Raw genomic sequence first — 17875 nt, forward strand, 5'->3', positions numbered from 1 at the left:
TAATTTAATTATATTTACGGTTTTATATTATATTTGTAATTATAATTTACGGTTTTTTGATAATAAAATAAGCATTTATATTTAGTTTTTAGTATTTGGGAAGGCAACGGAAAACCACCACATTAAATGTTCCAAGTAAATATCATGATTGACAAAAATAAAGCCTCGGCCCTCTGTCCCCGGCAGGCCTTAGATGGTCAGAGGGTGCTAAGAATCTCCGGGTCAATCATGAAATTAGCAACATGGAACGTCCGAACAATGTACGAAGCAGGGCAACCATGGATAGAGAGAAGATATATGTATATCATGATTTCCAACCTCCTACGAGGAGAGGAATAAAAAAGAAGAAGAATATTTAGTTTTTAATTTGGAGCGTTCCAATTACGCAGTTCAAGGATAATTGAAAATCAACGAGCGCTTTGATTAAAAATGTATTAAGAATATCATTTGATTACTTTTAATTTATGTGTTAACTATGTATATACTTCACGTTATATTATTTTATGGCCAAAAGCTCAGTAGATAGCATTTTTCTAATGGTAAAATGAAAGTGAATGCACCAGCAAATATGCAATGAAATTTCAAGAATTAAGAACATCCAATTAAATTAGCCAAGTACAATAAAGTTAATGCCCGATTCACCAGGTGTAGAAATCTTTTCTATCCACCAATTTGTCATAACAACACATCATTTAATAGTGCAATCGCACGGATATGTCGTCTTTACGATGGTATGGATGATTGCCCTGACCTTTTTGCTGACTCTTTCATTACTATTAGGGCTAAGGTGAAGAAGTAAATCTGTGGTTGATTTGCTACTTGACGTTCATTACTTATTATTTTGAATATGTTTTTGTAATTTTTCTTTTTTGTTTTCTTCATATTACCATGTGGAATATGAAGAAACTGTACTTGGAATATAATATTTTCATTTATATATTTATCTTTTTTGTCTCACTGTAATACTTACTTTTATATTTTATTCTGCATGTATGCTAATTTAAATAAAAAATAAAAATAAAAATAAAATTATTATTTTCTGACCATATTTTTTATAAATTTGAGTTTGAGAATTAAATTGGTACTTATTTTTATTAATACCCGAATTTTCTATTTTTGAACCGTTTCGGATTTTTCGTAAAATTTGAAAATTTCAATATTCTCAAGTCGCGAGTCGCTAATGATTAAACGTATTTTAGTTAAATAATTCATAAAAATTACCTACAAATGATTTCATACCGGTAAAATTTATTATTATATTTAAAATTAAGATAATAGGGGGCCAATATTGCACCAGGACTCACAATGTTGATGATACGCCACTGAGTGCATTTCATATGCCACTGAGTGCATTTATACATAAAATAGAAGTTTTCTGATCATTATTTTACAAATGTTTTACATAATTTTCAAAAATTCATAAAAGTAGTCGGCGTCATTTATAATTATGAATTTAGTGGTCAGAGAGATCTGAAAAGTTGGCGACCGCTGGTCGAAACGATCTAATGCTAAATTTTAAACCAGCTCTTAGAGTCGAGGCTTTATTGTGATTTTTTAATAAAATTAAACATTTTAAAAAATTGGCTTTGCACTTAGTTACCAAACATCCTGTATATACATATATCGATTCGACTCCTTGATCTTTTGACCCTGGGGCGTGTTGTTCAGTAGGTAAGCACTTCTGCCGGTTTTTACTTTTCAAATTTACAATGTGTTGCGAGATGTTCACGACGTGTCCATCGAAAACCTTGACATTTAAAATATATTCTTAAAAAACTTTTTTTCGTGTTTAGTGATTTTTTCTTTTTTTATCGAAAAGTTTGACTGTGTAACGAGCGCGCGGTCAATGAAACTAATTACTGCGTCAGACGCCCGAAGAGTAAAAGCCATGGGAAAATATAATTGTGAACTACTTGACCTTTGAAGATTTTTGACTTCTAAATCCGTTTCAATAAGTTTACGTGACTCATGGTCGTATTGCAAAATCCCAATAGTATAAAATTATCTAGTAATATGTCGATACGTGTTATTTGTGTATATATACACACATATGTATGTATGTACATAACATGGTAATTTCCTTCGTACGTTGTGTGCGAACTTTCTATTGCCTTATAAGCATCAACATTGCCGTTGAGTAGATTTTTTCGTCTTTGATGATACAAATTAAGCATTCACATATGTATGTACATATAGTTCGGTCAAATTAGACATTCAAGGATACATAAATTCACAATAAGCTGAAAGTCAGTAAAATTGTTCAAAACATAATTATAAATGACATGTCAAAACTCCTCATCGTTCTAATACCTGGAAAAAATTTTACCTGAGGTCAAAGGTCGAAAATATGGGTTTTTCGCGATTTTCAGCAAAACGGTAAGTTTTATCATAAAATTACTTCAGACAAAAATTGTAGATCATAAAATTATCTATAAAAAATGTATCAATACTTTTTTTCCTAAGAGCCACTGTTTCTGAGGTATAACGATTCAAAAATTGTAAAAGTTGTAATCGTCATAATACGCAAAAGTACGCCACGTATATTCCAACGCATGAGTATTACTGCAGCATTTCAAGATGAAATAGAGAAATATTTTGAATATGAATTGGCTCCCTACCCTTTATCTTTGTTTGATGACATCGGGATGCGTAAAACACAGAAGTCTGCTATTCGTCATTTATAATTATGTTTTGAACAATTTTACTCACTTTCAGCTTGTTGTGAATTTATGTACCTTCACTGCTATTTTTTGGTCTAATTTGACCGAACTAATAGTACATAGTTATTAAATTTGCCATAAAAGCTCACTAAAAATTGTACTGAATAAGGACATACATATGTACATACATACTATATTATTGAAAACTTTATTATCTTCCTTTCATATATGTATATACTTGGTAATCAAATAAATACCTTTATAAATATATATATATATATATATATATATATATATATATATATATATATATATATATATATATATATATATATATATATATATATATATATATATATATATTCACGCGACGCAAGGGATAGTTGACCTCTTGATCACGATTTTGAACTTGTTGCACATTATTTTCTTGAATGTCGAATGTCGGAGAAAGAAGACACTTTGCAATACCGAAAACGTGAAAGTTTAACAGTTTTGTATACATTATAATTATAGGTTTACTTTACTATAAATGCACGATCATTCTCCCAACACGAATTTAAATACTATCCCTTACACGAATTTAAATACCCCATCAATTAACATAACTACATATGTAATTGTATTATAATATTCCTTAAAGAATTTGTTTATAATTTATTTTGATTTTTTTTTAATTTATTTATAATTTATTTTGAGTAAGTCACCACGCCACATTCACCACGAAATTCTAAAAAATATTCAAAACGAAAAGAAAAAAAAAATCGTATGTACATATATACATATATACATATACATACATACATATGTATGTACACACATTTATGGCCTATTCGTGCAATATTATAGAATACTATTACAATATGGAAGGATGGAATAATAAAACTTCTGGATTAGCTAAACGTTAGGTGGAAGGTTATCTATTTGTTATTTCTAAATATTAGTACTTTGACCACCCCCAATAGGTACGCTTAATTTCGATTGTGTGTCTATTTTAGCACATACATATACATATGTACTTACTTGTATACATACTTATGTATTTTGCACACATGTTCAATATAACAGGTACAAGACAAAGCTTTCGACCGCTGAACTTGTCGGGTCATAAGTTCAGTCGTACAGATTCGAAATTTAAACTTCAACCTTTGTTTAAATTGTCTTTGTGAAAGTGTTATGAGGTCCATACCCGATCAGAGATCTTCGCACTCGTTCGGTGGCCGTTTTAAATTATATAATAAAATTCTATTGTAATTGATGCGATGAGCCTCTACATACAGTTGTTTAGATGAGCAACCAGCTGTACCGCCTTGAACCACATGCTGCGTAAACTCGATAGTCACTCATTGTCGTTTCTCAACACTTGTTCTATTGAAATATTTGGACTATTGAAATATTTCAATAAACAAACATTGCCTATTTTTCGTTTGCAAATTTAAATTGAATGACAGTTTAAAAACTCCTTGACATTAATATTATCTGAGGTTCATTAAACCATTTTCACTTTATGTTTATAAATTTCCAAATTAAATAGCCCCTTTTGAAATTTGACAAAAGTAATTTTAAATTTTCACATTGAATGTACGCGTCATTTGGTTTGTGATTTTATTCATCATTTAAAGAAGAAGGTATTTCTAATTAGTTATTTTTATTAAGGTCGGTTTTCTCTTCGATTATTTCAAATTTATGAAGGGAATTCAATGACATATACAATTTACTATATTCTAGTATTGTATATGTCATTGAATCTAGTATTGTATATATCTAGTATTGTTTTGCATGAGGATGTTTTATTTTCATCGTACCTACATATATGTACCTATTCCAATGTTTGTATTCTTTAATTTTATTCAATAATACATTGATGTAATGTATTTATTTGATTACCATGTTTGTTTGTCACAGTATTTACCAATGAATTGTTCCATAAAATGGCCGAGGATTATTTATAGATATTATAACACCAGAATTGTATTTGATCTTTTAAGCTTTATTATTGAATTTAAAATCATTTTGTTTAAAATTTATATAAAAACGGACGGGATGTATGTATGTATGGGCGAATGCGTGGAGAAGTATGGAGATTTAAAAAAAAAAAACATTTTAGAATACCAGGAGTATACATTCTGCATAGGGATGTGGCGTGACGACCGGTCGTGTCGAGAAGACGCGGGGAAGCGGGGAAGTGAGGACCTGAGCGTTTGACATGTGCTCCTGATACTGATCACTTACGATGAAACGGTTGACGTCAGCGTCAGGTGTACGGGAGCGTACACACATCATACACACACACACACACACACACACACACACACACACACACACACACACACACACACACAAACATTCATTCATCATTTCGACGCGGGTACCGTTTAATGAAAGCTCGACTTTTTACTATTAATAAATTCACGCGCGCGCCCATAAATGACCTTACACTATATTTATATATATGTATGTATATATACATCTGTAACATATAACTTTATTTTAATTCGTGTGTCAATTTACCCGTTGAAATCAACGGGCATAACACTAGTAAATCTATAGTATAATAAGTCTATAAGTAATTTGTGAAAGTGTCTTTCTATTATGTTCGAGACGTTATGCAACTTGAAAAAAAGCTATTATCCCTAATTCATACAATCATTTTGTATAATATAATACATATATTATTGTTAGCGTTTCAATGGGTGGAATGCGTGCCTTGTGTAAATATTTGAATAATTAATTCTCAACACCAAAATGTCTGCGTGTCTGTTAGAATTGAATGAGTAATAGTTACGTGAACCTCTTCAATTATTTATCTGTATATGTATCATGGTTAAAAAACGATTCGTACACTTTTGGTTGAGTGGTACGTAAACATATGTATGTATGTATGTAAGTACATATACAAGTGAAGACAAATATTGTATCATTAAAAGCTGCTAAATTTTAATTTTCATGATACATAGAATAGAAAATCCTCATGGATTTATCTAATATAATGTTCGGAAAATATTAAATTAGTACGTATTATTAATTTTTCATAATAATAATAATTTTTTGTGAAATAGGAACAAAAAATGACCAGTAAAATTAGCTATATAATGCGTATTTGTATGTGTATGGATTTAGATTTTATATATGGATCACTTATAAAACAATTAGTTAAAACAATTTTTATATAATTTTTACAGAAACCATAATTCTAAAAATTCTCTCCATACAATTAATTTTAGCTTTCCTTGAAGAAATGTTTACATAATGTTGCATTGTTCCGTTATTGCAAAATCTTGTCCGGATATGTAATAATCCACTGGACGAACTATTTTGTATTTTCCCAGCAAATTACGCGTGTATTTAGCAGGCATCATAAAAATAATACTAAAAAATGGAAAATTAATTATTACAATTATAAAATAAATGTATGTACAATTATAAAATAAAAATAATAATTAAACCGATTGCAATGTAAAATTTTCAACTCGATTTAAATATGCAATCAACATATTTAAAGCAAACATGGGGTAAGAAAAAATGATCTTAAAGATATTATGAGTATTATATTATATTATTATATAAACACTGAGATACTTAATGTTGGCTTTACGTTTTATTGCAGCTAAATGACTTTTCATTTTGAGCGTTTTTACTTGTTTATTAAATAATTTGTAAATATATGTACATACATACATATGTAATATGTATAATAAAAGAAGCGTCTGTGTTGATGATAATCAACGGTTTTTAATTACAATTTCTTCTTCTTTTAAGATTTAAAAGCATTTAAAATATTCAAAATTTCATAGTTCACACTTAACGTTTATTGTCTTTGTGATGTAAATTGTATGCTATTAGTTTTTGTATGTTCTGTTTTTCTTCAGTCGAATTTGTAAACATCAATGTGTTTGCATTGTTCACAAAGAGGAGAGAGAGAGACAGACAGAGAGAGTTTCACATTTACGAAAGCAGTTTAGAGTTCACAGTGTGCCGTTGACTTATGCTAAAGATGAAAAAAGTCAAGATGTATTCGTCGAAATGAAATGAGTTGTATTCGTATTCGTCCATATTGGATAATAGTATGTAAATTATTGCCATTTTCCTGTCGCTTAAAATCGTAGAAAGTGAAATGACTTTGAAATTGAATAACAATTGGTATGAAACAGCTATAAATAAGTTTCGTTTGGTTATTAATTTAAAATCGCCCACCATTTGAATTAGTGTCGCAATGCTCATTAAATATTTTCCCATGGAATTATATTTTTTTCCATTCCTTTTTTAAGATTATAAATGTGATTTTTCTTGATCTCGATGCGCGATAAAATTCCTAGGTATATTCATACAATAGCAGTTTACCGTAAAAACACGATAAAGTTGCATAATTATTCAATTATTTTATTTTTGCAAGTTTAAACGTAAATATTTACCTCTAGATAATAGGCATAAAATTCGTAAATAAAAATGTCGTCTGAAAATTGTTTTGGAAATTTTTCGAAGATTAGTTATAAAACATATTTTACACCTACATACATATGTATAGTCCGTTATAGAAATTTTATAATATTCACATAAATGCAGTTCATAAAAAAATTGATGCAGATTTAAAAAAAAATGGTTTCAAAATACAAAATTTCAGAAATCAATCATTATAAAATTCAAATACTTTGCACGCACATGGATTACGAATAAAATCATAATAAATATATATAAGAGCAATGCTTTCTCACGCGATATTTCGTAATATAACATTGTAATATAGCTTGAACTGTAATTATCTGTTTCAAAATTTTTCGGTGATGTCTTTGTCTTGTATACAAGTATACAAGACAAAGACATCACCAATTACGTTTATTTGGTGAAAGTATCATTCAGATATTGGCCAATAGAAGATTCATCAAATGTGATCTAAATACATAAATGTAATACTATAATAAATTACAACGTATTTCGGTCTACGGTCAAGTTCATTGCTTCATTATGTATTTAAGTACATACATACATATGTATTTATAATATATGCTCAATATAACTTTAAAAAAACGAAAAAAATTGTGTTTCACTACGGCATTTTCAGTTATTGTATTGTTTTTGCGTAATTTGAAGAGGTTATTACATCACTTCAACTCAGAAAAATGGGATTTATGTTAATTTATCAAATTTACAATGGAACGTTTTCGACCTACGACCTTAACGTTTGCGCTTTAACATATTGTCGTTTTACTTCATTTTCATTGCACAATTGCGGTTTTCACCGAGGAAACGTGCATTATGATATTCGTCGTAAAAGTGTGACGAAAGCAATAAATTAAAATAATATTTGTACAATTTTTATTTACCAGAGCGACGATGGCGTACAGAAGCTTCATCCGCATATCCAATGCTGGGTGATTCTGGAAAAAAAAATAGAATGCATATATGTAGAAATAAAGCAACAAAGCAAATATTATATTTCTTTGGATCAGAATAATCAGCATTTCAAGCACGTTTTCGTATGATTTATCCATCTATTCATATTCATTATCCATTTTTTCAAAAGAAAAAAGATGTGTTATGAAATATTATTTTTTAATAGCCATTTATAACGTTCATAGTGGATGATTATGCAGTCGACAATTTATTGGTTTGATGATTTTTAAATGTTAGTAAAAAAATAAACCGGCTATTGTAATTCGCAATCGTAAATTTAACAATTGACAAATGCGTGATAAAAAAAATACTCAAATATAGTTAACAAATTTATCCATAATTTTTGTTAGACGAGTATTTCCTCGATATTTTCTTTGCTGAAAAAAAAGCCAAGTACTTTTGGTAGAAAAAAAAATAAGTCACGATCACTGAACGAAGACAAATATTTTTGTATTGAAATGACCTTGGTTTCCCTCTCAATCGTAATTCACTTATATTAAATATATTTGATTAGCATTTTGACATCATACTTGGATATTCACGTTCATACAATATTGATAGAAAACGTTTATTAAATGTAATTGAAATATGTACCTAGAAATACCACAAATTTTATAAGAGTACATACATTCATAAATTATATATAAAAATGTATTTTCCTACATACATAATAATTTATTGAATGCTAATTTCATCTATATTTGATAAGAAAATAGTTAAAAATAAAATATACCGGTATCCTTGAAAAGTGAGAAATATTAATGAAGTGTCTCACGTTTGATAATAAAATAATAAAAATAAATAAATATAAATAAAATAATAATAAAAAATAATAAAATTGCATCGCTTACTGAGAAAACCATTATTTTACATATACATTAAATATAATATATATAGATATATATTTAATATACACATTTTATTACAAGAAATCGCTCATTAATAACATAATTCACACGCTAAGATAAAATTAACGGCCGACTTTCAATTAACCGACTTTGCAATTATTACAATTTCCTAGATCGTTAGCGTAAGGTCACAAGTTCAAAACATTTCTCAGTGCGCAATCCTGTGTGTTCGTATAATTTATGTCCAAATTGAAATGACTATGTATTCACATAATTAAGTATATTTTACAACTAGTATCGGATTGACCTGTGACCTGCGACTGGGTGTGGTCCATGAACCGATCGATCGATTGAACTCTTTTAAACACCTGTCGTCCGCAAAAAATGATATATTGCAATTGCACATACACACAAAATTGTAATGTTTACATGGTCTTTTGGCAAAGGTCATCACCGTCGACGAAGAAGACGTATGGCGAGTGAAAGTGTCTGACGCACGTCACCTACCGCATTCGCTGTTTAAAAAATGCTACTCTCGTCTGCGAGATCGTCACAGACAAAAGGGCGTTAAGATGAATCTTCACTAGTATTCGTATAATGCGGTTTCACTTTTGCGCGGTGCAATCGCCGATGATAATTTCGCCATTGAACACGAATTCGCCACAACCACTTTTTCCTATTGATACGGTTCTTTTAATCTTTTGCTAGACAATGACACTCATTTAGTATAGTAAGCATGTGGTCGGAAACTCTAAAATTACTATGAGACATGAGAGGATTTCACACAAGTAACTAATTAGATATCATTTAATTTAGTGGAGAAACCAATTACAAAAAAGTATTATATTATTGAAAAAGCAGATATTAGCTTAAGTAACTTTGATTATGTATTTACGTTATGTAAATTGATACTATTCCATTGTAGATTCACCAAGAGTTCACTTCAGCTGTTCGCTGTTTATTATACTTCTGGAGAGAACATGTTACATGAACAAAAATAATCGAAATATATTTTTAAAGTTTATAACATATTTATGCATTGAATTTTATATATTTTAGTTTCTGTTACCAATAGATAATCGATATATGTACAACTACTAAGACTACTTTAGAAGTTTACTACTCTATCTATTTACATATGTATGTACGTAGTGACAATAGTATAAATTTTGACCTCGAGATTTTGACTGATTTTTTTTAATGCAAATTTTTTTGAGATTAGTACAATAAACGTAATTCTGTCAGTAGCTTTAATTTTATCTTAAGCTTCCTCGAATTAAATGACTAGTACGTACATATGTACATATATACAAAATATTTTGGAAAGCGTTTTGAATTTTTTAGTTCTTTGATCTTATGACCTTTTATAAAAATAATTAAAACAGTCACATTAAACTTCAATGTCGATAAAAGAGAAATTAAGTGCTTCAAGTGCTAATTTCTAAATTCTATTATATACATACAAAAATTATCTGTAATGTTCAGCATTTAAGTAAATTATTTTTATTAATGCATATTTATATAGTACAATATTTAAGTTGATATTTAATTTCATAATTCATAGTAAAAAGGCATACGTTATATGTACATATAGTGGGTATAATTATCATCAACATTATCATCGTAACCGTATAAATGCCTTTCCTTACGATTAGTACCAGTGTATGAGTTTTTAGGACATAGAGCATAAACCTTTAGGTCGATGATGCAATATGGGCTTTCCGCCGTGCACTTCATTAAATATACAAGATGATTATGTGCCTAACTATTGCTCAATCTACCTTGTAATAGCACACATAAATATCGACGGCGAGGAATCTTTGAACGACGGAGAGAAAGAGAGATGCTGTAAATTTTTGTTCTACGTGTGTAATTTCGTCATTTAATCGCGCACAACAACACTAGCCGAGCTCGTTATTCCGAAAAGTACGTATTTTAACCGCCGAGTTCGAATGTCACAGCGAAATATTATACTATGTCACATCTTGTATTAAAAGTGTTTGTGTCATATGACATAATAATATAATGGTATTGAAAAATCCACCTGTGCGATCCGCTAAAGCCACACCTTTATGATGAGACACAATAATGGTACACAAATTTATTGCAGGTTGAAATGAAAAATAAATATTAACGATACATAGATTTAAGCAATTATTAGAATCAAATAAACTGTGAAGTAAAAATATAGGTTTTTAGTTTTTTACATCTACATATGTACATATGTACATATGTACATATGTACATATGTACAATGTATGTAGATACAAATATATGTGTGTTGATTATATGTGCATACATTCACGATACTTTTTAATTAAAAAAAATTATGTTGCTTTTCGGGAATTATTTTATGTACACTCTAAGTTTATTATAACCATATTTTTAAATATGAATTCTGAGAATTAGCATATTTCTATAGGGAATTTTCTTAATAAAAATGTTCTACAGAGTTTTTGATTTAGGCACACGGTGTAAATATGTATAATACATATTTATTATATGTATATTACATTCATATATTGATTTTTTTTAATAAATAGGCTGCTAACTGAATTATAAAATACTGCTACAAATTAAATGTGTTTATAATCAAATTTATTGGGAAATTTTGACATTGTAAAACACATATTACAGTTACAATTTAGAGTTCAAGATTGAACAACTTATTATCCACGAAACTCAAGGTGGTGAAATATCAATCGTGAAAAATCGAATGTAAACAAAATTACGCATTTTGTCGTATTTGAAAAGACGGATAATGATGTAACTCAACCAACATTTAATACAGCACAATTGCATGACCGGAACAATTGGTACCGTGCGAAGTTTTTTACTCGAATTTATTATCTGCGCATCTCTTCGTTATATCACGCGTAAGAGTGTACGAAATTTTTTTTGTTGCGAAAATTTCACTCAGGTCGAACAACAATTGTCTCGTTTTCGTACGACAAATTGCACATGTCCACGCTATGATCTCTGGTATCGTGTCAAATGTTAAGCGGTCAAAACTATTGCGATCGGTTACGTACATATATATCGAGGCGAAACATTGGGTAATGTATGTATGTATATGTATGTACATATGTACATCCGCACTGCTAAACACCCGTGAACAAGTGTTGAAACGTTCAATAATTTGTTGGATATACACGCTTAACTATTTCTTTGACATAGTAGTCAATAAATCGTTTCATCATTTGCTTATCTGCTGCGTCGGTGGTAAAATATTTGGAAAAATATGGTACAAAGATTAACCTAAAAAATAATCTTTAAAATATTGAAATTTAAAAGTCGAATCACGGAGTAAAATATACTATACATACACAAAAAAATGCATTCAAACTATCAATGCACTAAAATTGAATAATCTCGAATAGAACGATGTTCTTAACTTTAGGTATTAACATGATAGCTTGTGAAAACAGCCACATAATGTTTTATATATTATAAATAAGATTTATTTTTTTTGAGAAATATGCATTACCTACATATGTACATAATTACCAAATTACCTACATGTTGCAGTGAAAGCATATTTCAAGTGAAAATATATTTTCACTAGTGAAAATATATTTTCACCAATTCAAGCGGTGAAAATGTATCAAAAAATGAATTTACAATGTTTAACTATATAAATTTAGCCCTAACAACCCAATCTTAAATTAATAGGGCCAACCCTTACTTAACCTAACCTACATATACTACCCCTTAAATAATACCAACCGTAACAATCTAATCTTAAATGAATAAAACCAATCCTATGATAGATTGAATTGTATGCATATGTCACAATGAAATTATATTTATACTGACTTTTCAGTGAAATCATATCCAGTTACATTTTCAGGATTGGTTTTCAGAATCTTAAATGAATAAAACCAATCCTGACTGTAACTGGATATGATTTCACTGAAAAGTCAGTATAAATATAATTTCATTGTGACATATGTATTCAATTCAATCTATCATAGGATTGGTTTTATTCATTTAAGATTAGATTGTTACGGTTGGTATTATTTAAGGGGTAGTATAGGTTAGGCTATCATAGTACTGTTAAATAGTTAACATAAAAAAGGATGTTTCAAAATTGTCGAAATTTTCATTAAATATGTTATTAATAGCTAAAAGCTTTTTGGAAAAACCTTCACGCATTATTAGGGAATAGATTGTGCAAGCACCAATATATGTACATATGTACATACTTAGGTCTCCATTAATTTCCAATACAAATCTTTAAATAAAAGCAAAAAAAAAAGCAAGTTAGAAATTTACAGTTGGAGTTTTGCGTAACTATAGTTATTTACAACTACATATATGTATGTATGTACCTGACGGAGTAATTAGACATCGTCTGTTAAGAGTGCGTAAGCGATTTCTTCCCTAAGAGCACTTCGAAAATTCTATCAGAATGTTGTCTCAAAAAGTGACTGTTAGTAACTGAAGGTTGGACGTTCACTGAGCCGTGTGAAAATTGCAAAATTTTCCTCGTTTTTATATTCATTTTTTAAATTTTATTTTGCGTTTCCCTATGCATGGTGTTAGCTGTGTTATTAGAAACATGAACGCGCAGCTGTGAGCGCAACCCAAAAAATACCGTGACGTAGTTATTATTAAGCGCATTGCAAATTAATATTAAAATATTATTTCACACAAATCGACTGTGAATATTAAATACCATATTATAATAAATAATTTTTTTTTATAATAAATAAAAAAAAATTCAGAAATGAAAAATAGGTACAAACAACTATAAAGGTAAATTAAATGATTTTTTAATTAAAATTAATCAGGACACGGGAAAATATTGCCAAATAGGTAATTTTATATGTACGTTGATAAGTATATGTAAAGTTTTCTAATAACAGGTAGATATGTATTTTTTTAATTTATTCACTTAATTTTGTCCATCTTATAGGTATGTAAAATATTCATTGCTATATTAAATATAAAGTTTGTCAACTGTTTATGAATAATATTCACTAATTCCTCTGTTCACAAAAAGCACTGAATAGTATACCAATATGCATATATGTACATACATACTTACATACATAAGATGAATTAAACATTGTCTGCGCTTACCGTTTGAGAAACACTATTCGAAGTCAATGTCAATATGAATAAACAAATTAGTGTAATTTGAATTTAGATTTTTCTTTTTCAAATTTCCAACAATAATTTCGAAGGTTGTCTATAAATTTTTATTGTATTCTTTTATATGATTTTATTATAAATAACTGATTTTGATGAGCTGTTTTAAAAACTAAGAAAAACGTGGAATGCGGAAAAATACGACAAACTTGAAGAATAAGTATTTAATAAAGGTACTAACTATCATCTCGTAGTTCAATAGATTATTGATTGTTTTTGACAATTCAATGAATTTTACATTTAATATTCATTTATAAAAATATTTTTTAAAAGATGACAATATCAAGAGAGTTCATTTTTTCAAACCAAATATTACATTCATGAATTAGTCAATTTATTTAAGAAACAACAAATCAAAAAAAATTACGTGTCGCCATCAATCCATTCAATTGAAATTGAAAGTGTTTCAATAGCAAAATAAAAAAATAGTATATTCAGTAGAAGAAAGTCGAAGAATCGAACCTTGACCCACAGCTTCTCAACTGTTGTCTCGACTCATTCAAGCGGTTGCGACACTGTCGCATAATAATCGAGATGAGAAATTTTTGGGCCGGCAATTCTCTCTTATCTTTCGCCATCTATAACGTCTTTCTCCAGCTCGATAATGATTGTATTGTGCAACGTGAGCGAACGAGATGATTGCACAACGGAAGAGGACCGATTTCAGTGACCTCTTTCAAACTCATCGACATTTCGCACATGTGGGCTTTCCGTTAAAAGCCCCCGGGGCTTATTTTTTACACAATCCAAAGTCGAAAGGATGTTTGCGTTGGTATTTTCCTCTACTTTAATGATTGTGCGGTTCAGAGTCGACCGTTTTCAATATGAAAAGTCATAGTGCTTGGCGTAGCACGCAGAAAAATCAATCAAGTTGATGGATGCCCACCTCTTAAATGCACGAACCTATTTACTAACATTTTTCTTATTATTTGACGTACAATTTAAACTGAATTCGTGTGGGAAATTGATTTCTAAATGTTTTTTGACAGTTATTCTTATTTCCAATATGTACAAAGAAGACGCATCTTACTATATGTATTTAGAAACTCTTACCTAAATTTTTTCAATGTTTTCACTTTCAATTTTTTAAATTTGAAAGTGTTATGGTATCATTGCAACATAAGATTTATATAAAGTTAACTATATTAGCAACTATTATAATATATATGTACATATATACAAGCAAATATTATAAAAAATAATTTGATAAACGCGTAAAATACATATGTATGTATTAATAGAATTACTACATAAATGTATAATATAAATCTTAAATTCGGGTCTACCTCACGGGCCCGAATGTGAGACGCTCGAAAACGCAAATATCGGAAGGCAAAGATCGAAAATCGAAAGATCTTAAGTTGAAAGATAAAAAAGGGTGCATGGTAAACGGTACATACTCACTTAATTTGCCCGAGCAGGATACAACAGGAACAAGAGGAACAGGCTTTTCCTCCCGTATTTTACGCGCGCACATTAATACGGGAGGAAAAGCATGTTCCTCTTGTTCCTGTAGTATCCTGCTCGCCAATATTAAGTGAGTATGTACCGTTTACCATGCCCCCTTTTTTTATCTTTCGACTTAAGATCTTTCGATTTTCGATCTTTGCCTTCTGATATTTGCGTTATCGGGCGTTTCAAATTCGGGCCCGTGACGGAGACCGCTAAAATTCATAGCACAAATATCGATCATAATTTTTTTTCGTACATTTGTGTACAGACTACCTATATATGAAATAATTACAGTATGTACATATATTAAGAGTGGCCCTTATTTTTAAGAGAAATTTTATTTAATACATGTATTAAGAAATTTTGTTTAATAGATAAATTGTTAAAGTGTTTTTATTATTTTATATTATACATTTATTTTTTAATCTTATTTTTTTCTTATACACCCCAAATATGAAATTTAATTCATGTATTAACGCAAACATATCTTTAAACTAATACATCAAACATACTTATTGTAATATCAATAAAATCAAATGTACTCTTCAAAATGAGGGGACACTCTAATATGTATATCAAACATATGAAAATATAATGGATATATGTATGCATGTATGTACTATATGTACATTTTTCTATAGAAAAATTTTAAGTCCATTTTGTGCAAGACGAATTAAAAATTTGTAAAAAAATTGTTAGAGCGGTTTATTTATGTTTTGCTATAGTTGGTCCGCTGTAATAAGACACTTAGGAATGCACAATGCAATTTGCACATACAATGCTGACAATAAATCATTGTATGTGCAAAATGCTATTGGTTGGGATGTAAGGGACAGCAGTGCGTTTTACCTAAGTGTATTCCTAGAGCGGAAGGACTATAGTATAAATATAAATAGTGGTAACTAGCTAATTTTTCTTATTAAATTAAAATAAGGTATTCTTGAAACAGATATATAGAGTTTACTTGGCAGACTGTTGCCATGTAGTGTGTATATACATACATAAGTAAATACGTACCTAGTTCCAAAAAACAGTGTTACATCCGTATGTATAGGTACATATATGTACATACGTTAACTTGACAACAACAAAATTTGATGAATTTTAATTCATATAACAATAAAATAAAAAATTTTCAAACTGAATTTTCAAATCCAAATTTATAGTTCAATCATATAACATTAAAAAGATTGGTATGTGTAATAAATAAGACAACTACACCATAAATAAATATATGTATGTACATATTTACATATGTATAAGCTACTAAGGAACTTTAATTTATCTATTGAGAAATTTCAAAAATTGGTTCCAAATTGAACCCTCAGATTACATAATTTGGATTGTTCGCGGTAAAAAAGCATAAAATTCAAAGTAAGTAAAGAACATATTTAATTCAAGATTCGCTCTAATATCTTAATACTACGAATTATTCTACATATATATAGCACGATTATTAATTAAGATATCACTGAGTTAAAACGCAATTTGGATCGTCACTGAAAATCACTTACCACGTATTTAAAAGTACGAATTCACAGTATCGGCAATCGCGCGAGTTTGCGAAAGCTCTCGAAAGCTCCTCGCGCAAGAAGCTTTCGACTCTCGTTTGCACTAACACTAGAACCGGCGCGTGGTCACCGCAATATACCGGGACACTATACAACGATTCTCTATGTAGTATTAGATGTCAATGTGCATTAGCGGGCACCCTAACCGGTGTGTGTCACCGGGCCCGCGATCATCGTGCGAATGTTCACCGTCGACATTCAGTGAAAGTATTTATACGTAACACACTGACTGACTCGTCTTGCGATTGTTATCCGCAGACGCAGCATACGCCCTCACCCCCACCGATTTTCGGCTCATTGATGACCGTTCACCTTCACCTTACACCCGGTACGATTCACTTTTCGATATACAAATGTATATGCAATTGTAGTGTGGACTTCCCTCTGTATACAGTTATGCATTAGGTGCTAAAGATCGCCGGTTGATTGATTGCTTCAAATCAAAACAAATTATTTTTGGTTGAAATTATTTTTCAGCTGTAAACAAGCATTCAGGGAAGTTTTCCAATTTATTTAATTATAAAGTATTCTACAATGTTAAAATTATTGAAGAAAAAAATGTTCAATGCCGGAAAATAATGGTCAAGAATAAGGCTTCCAATCCCGGGATCCCGGTGCTGAAACTAGTCTGAATACCGGGATTACGGTGCTGGCAGAAATTTCTTTAAAAATATTATTTTTACAAAAATAATATGGAAAAAAACATAAAACAACATTATGTAATGAACGATGGTGGGACGAGCAATCATAGTCCATAATCATAGACAGTCATAGTCCATTTGTTTGCCACAAGTTTCGACGC

General features: G+C 29.7%; 1 protein-coding gene across 1 annotated transcript in view; it reads right to left on the reverse strand.

The window, feature by feature from the left end:
• Window positions 1-17260, reverse strand: part of zye (zona pellucida domain-containing protein zye) — a 29562-nt gene extending 12302 nt beyond the window's left edge. The window contains exons 1-2 of the mRNA XM_077437887.1: window positions 17017-17260; window positions 7979-8032 (exon numbers count right to left, since the gene is read on the reverse strand). Of these exons, the coding sequence (XP_077294013.1) occupies window positions 7979-8014 (36 nt within the window). The 5' untranslated portion in view covers window positions 8015-8032; window positions 17017-17260. The remainder of the gene's footprint in view (window positions 1-7978; window positions 8033-17016) is intronic.
• Window positions 17261-17875: the final 615 nt, after the last annotated feature.

The sequence above is a fragment of the Arctopsyche grandis genome, chromosome 1 (assembly GCF_051622035.1).
Source record: "Arctopsyche grandis isolate Sample6627 chromosome 1, ASM5162203v2, whole genome shotgun sequence".
Taxonomy (NCBI): domain Eukaryota; kingdom Metazoa; phylum Arthropoda; class Insecta; order Trichoptera; family Hydropsychidae; genus Arctopsyche; species Arctopsyche grandis.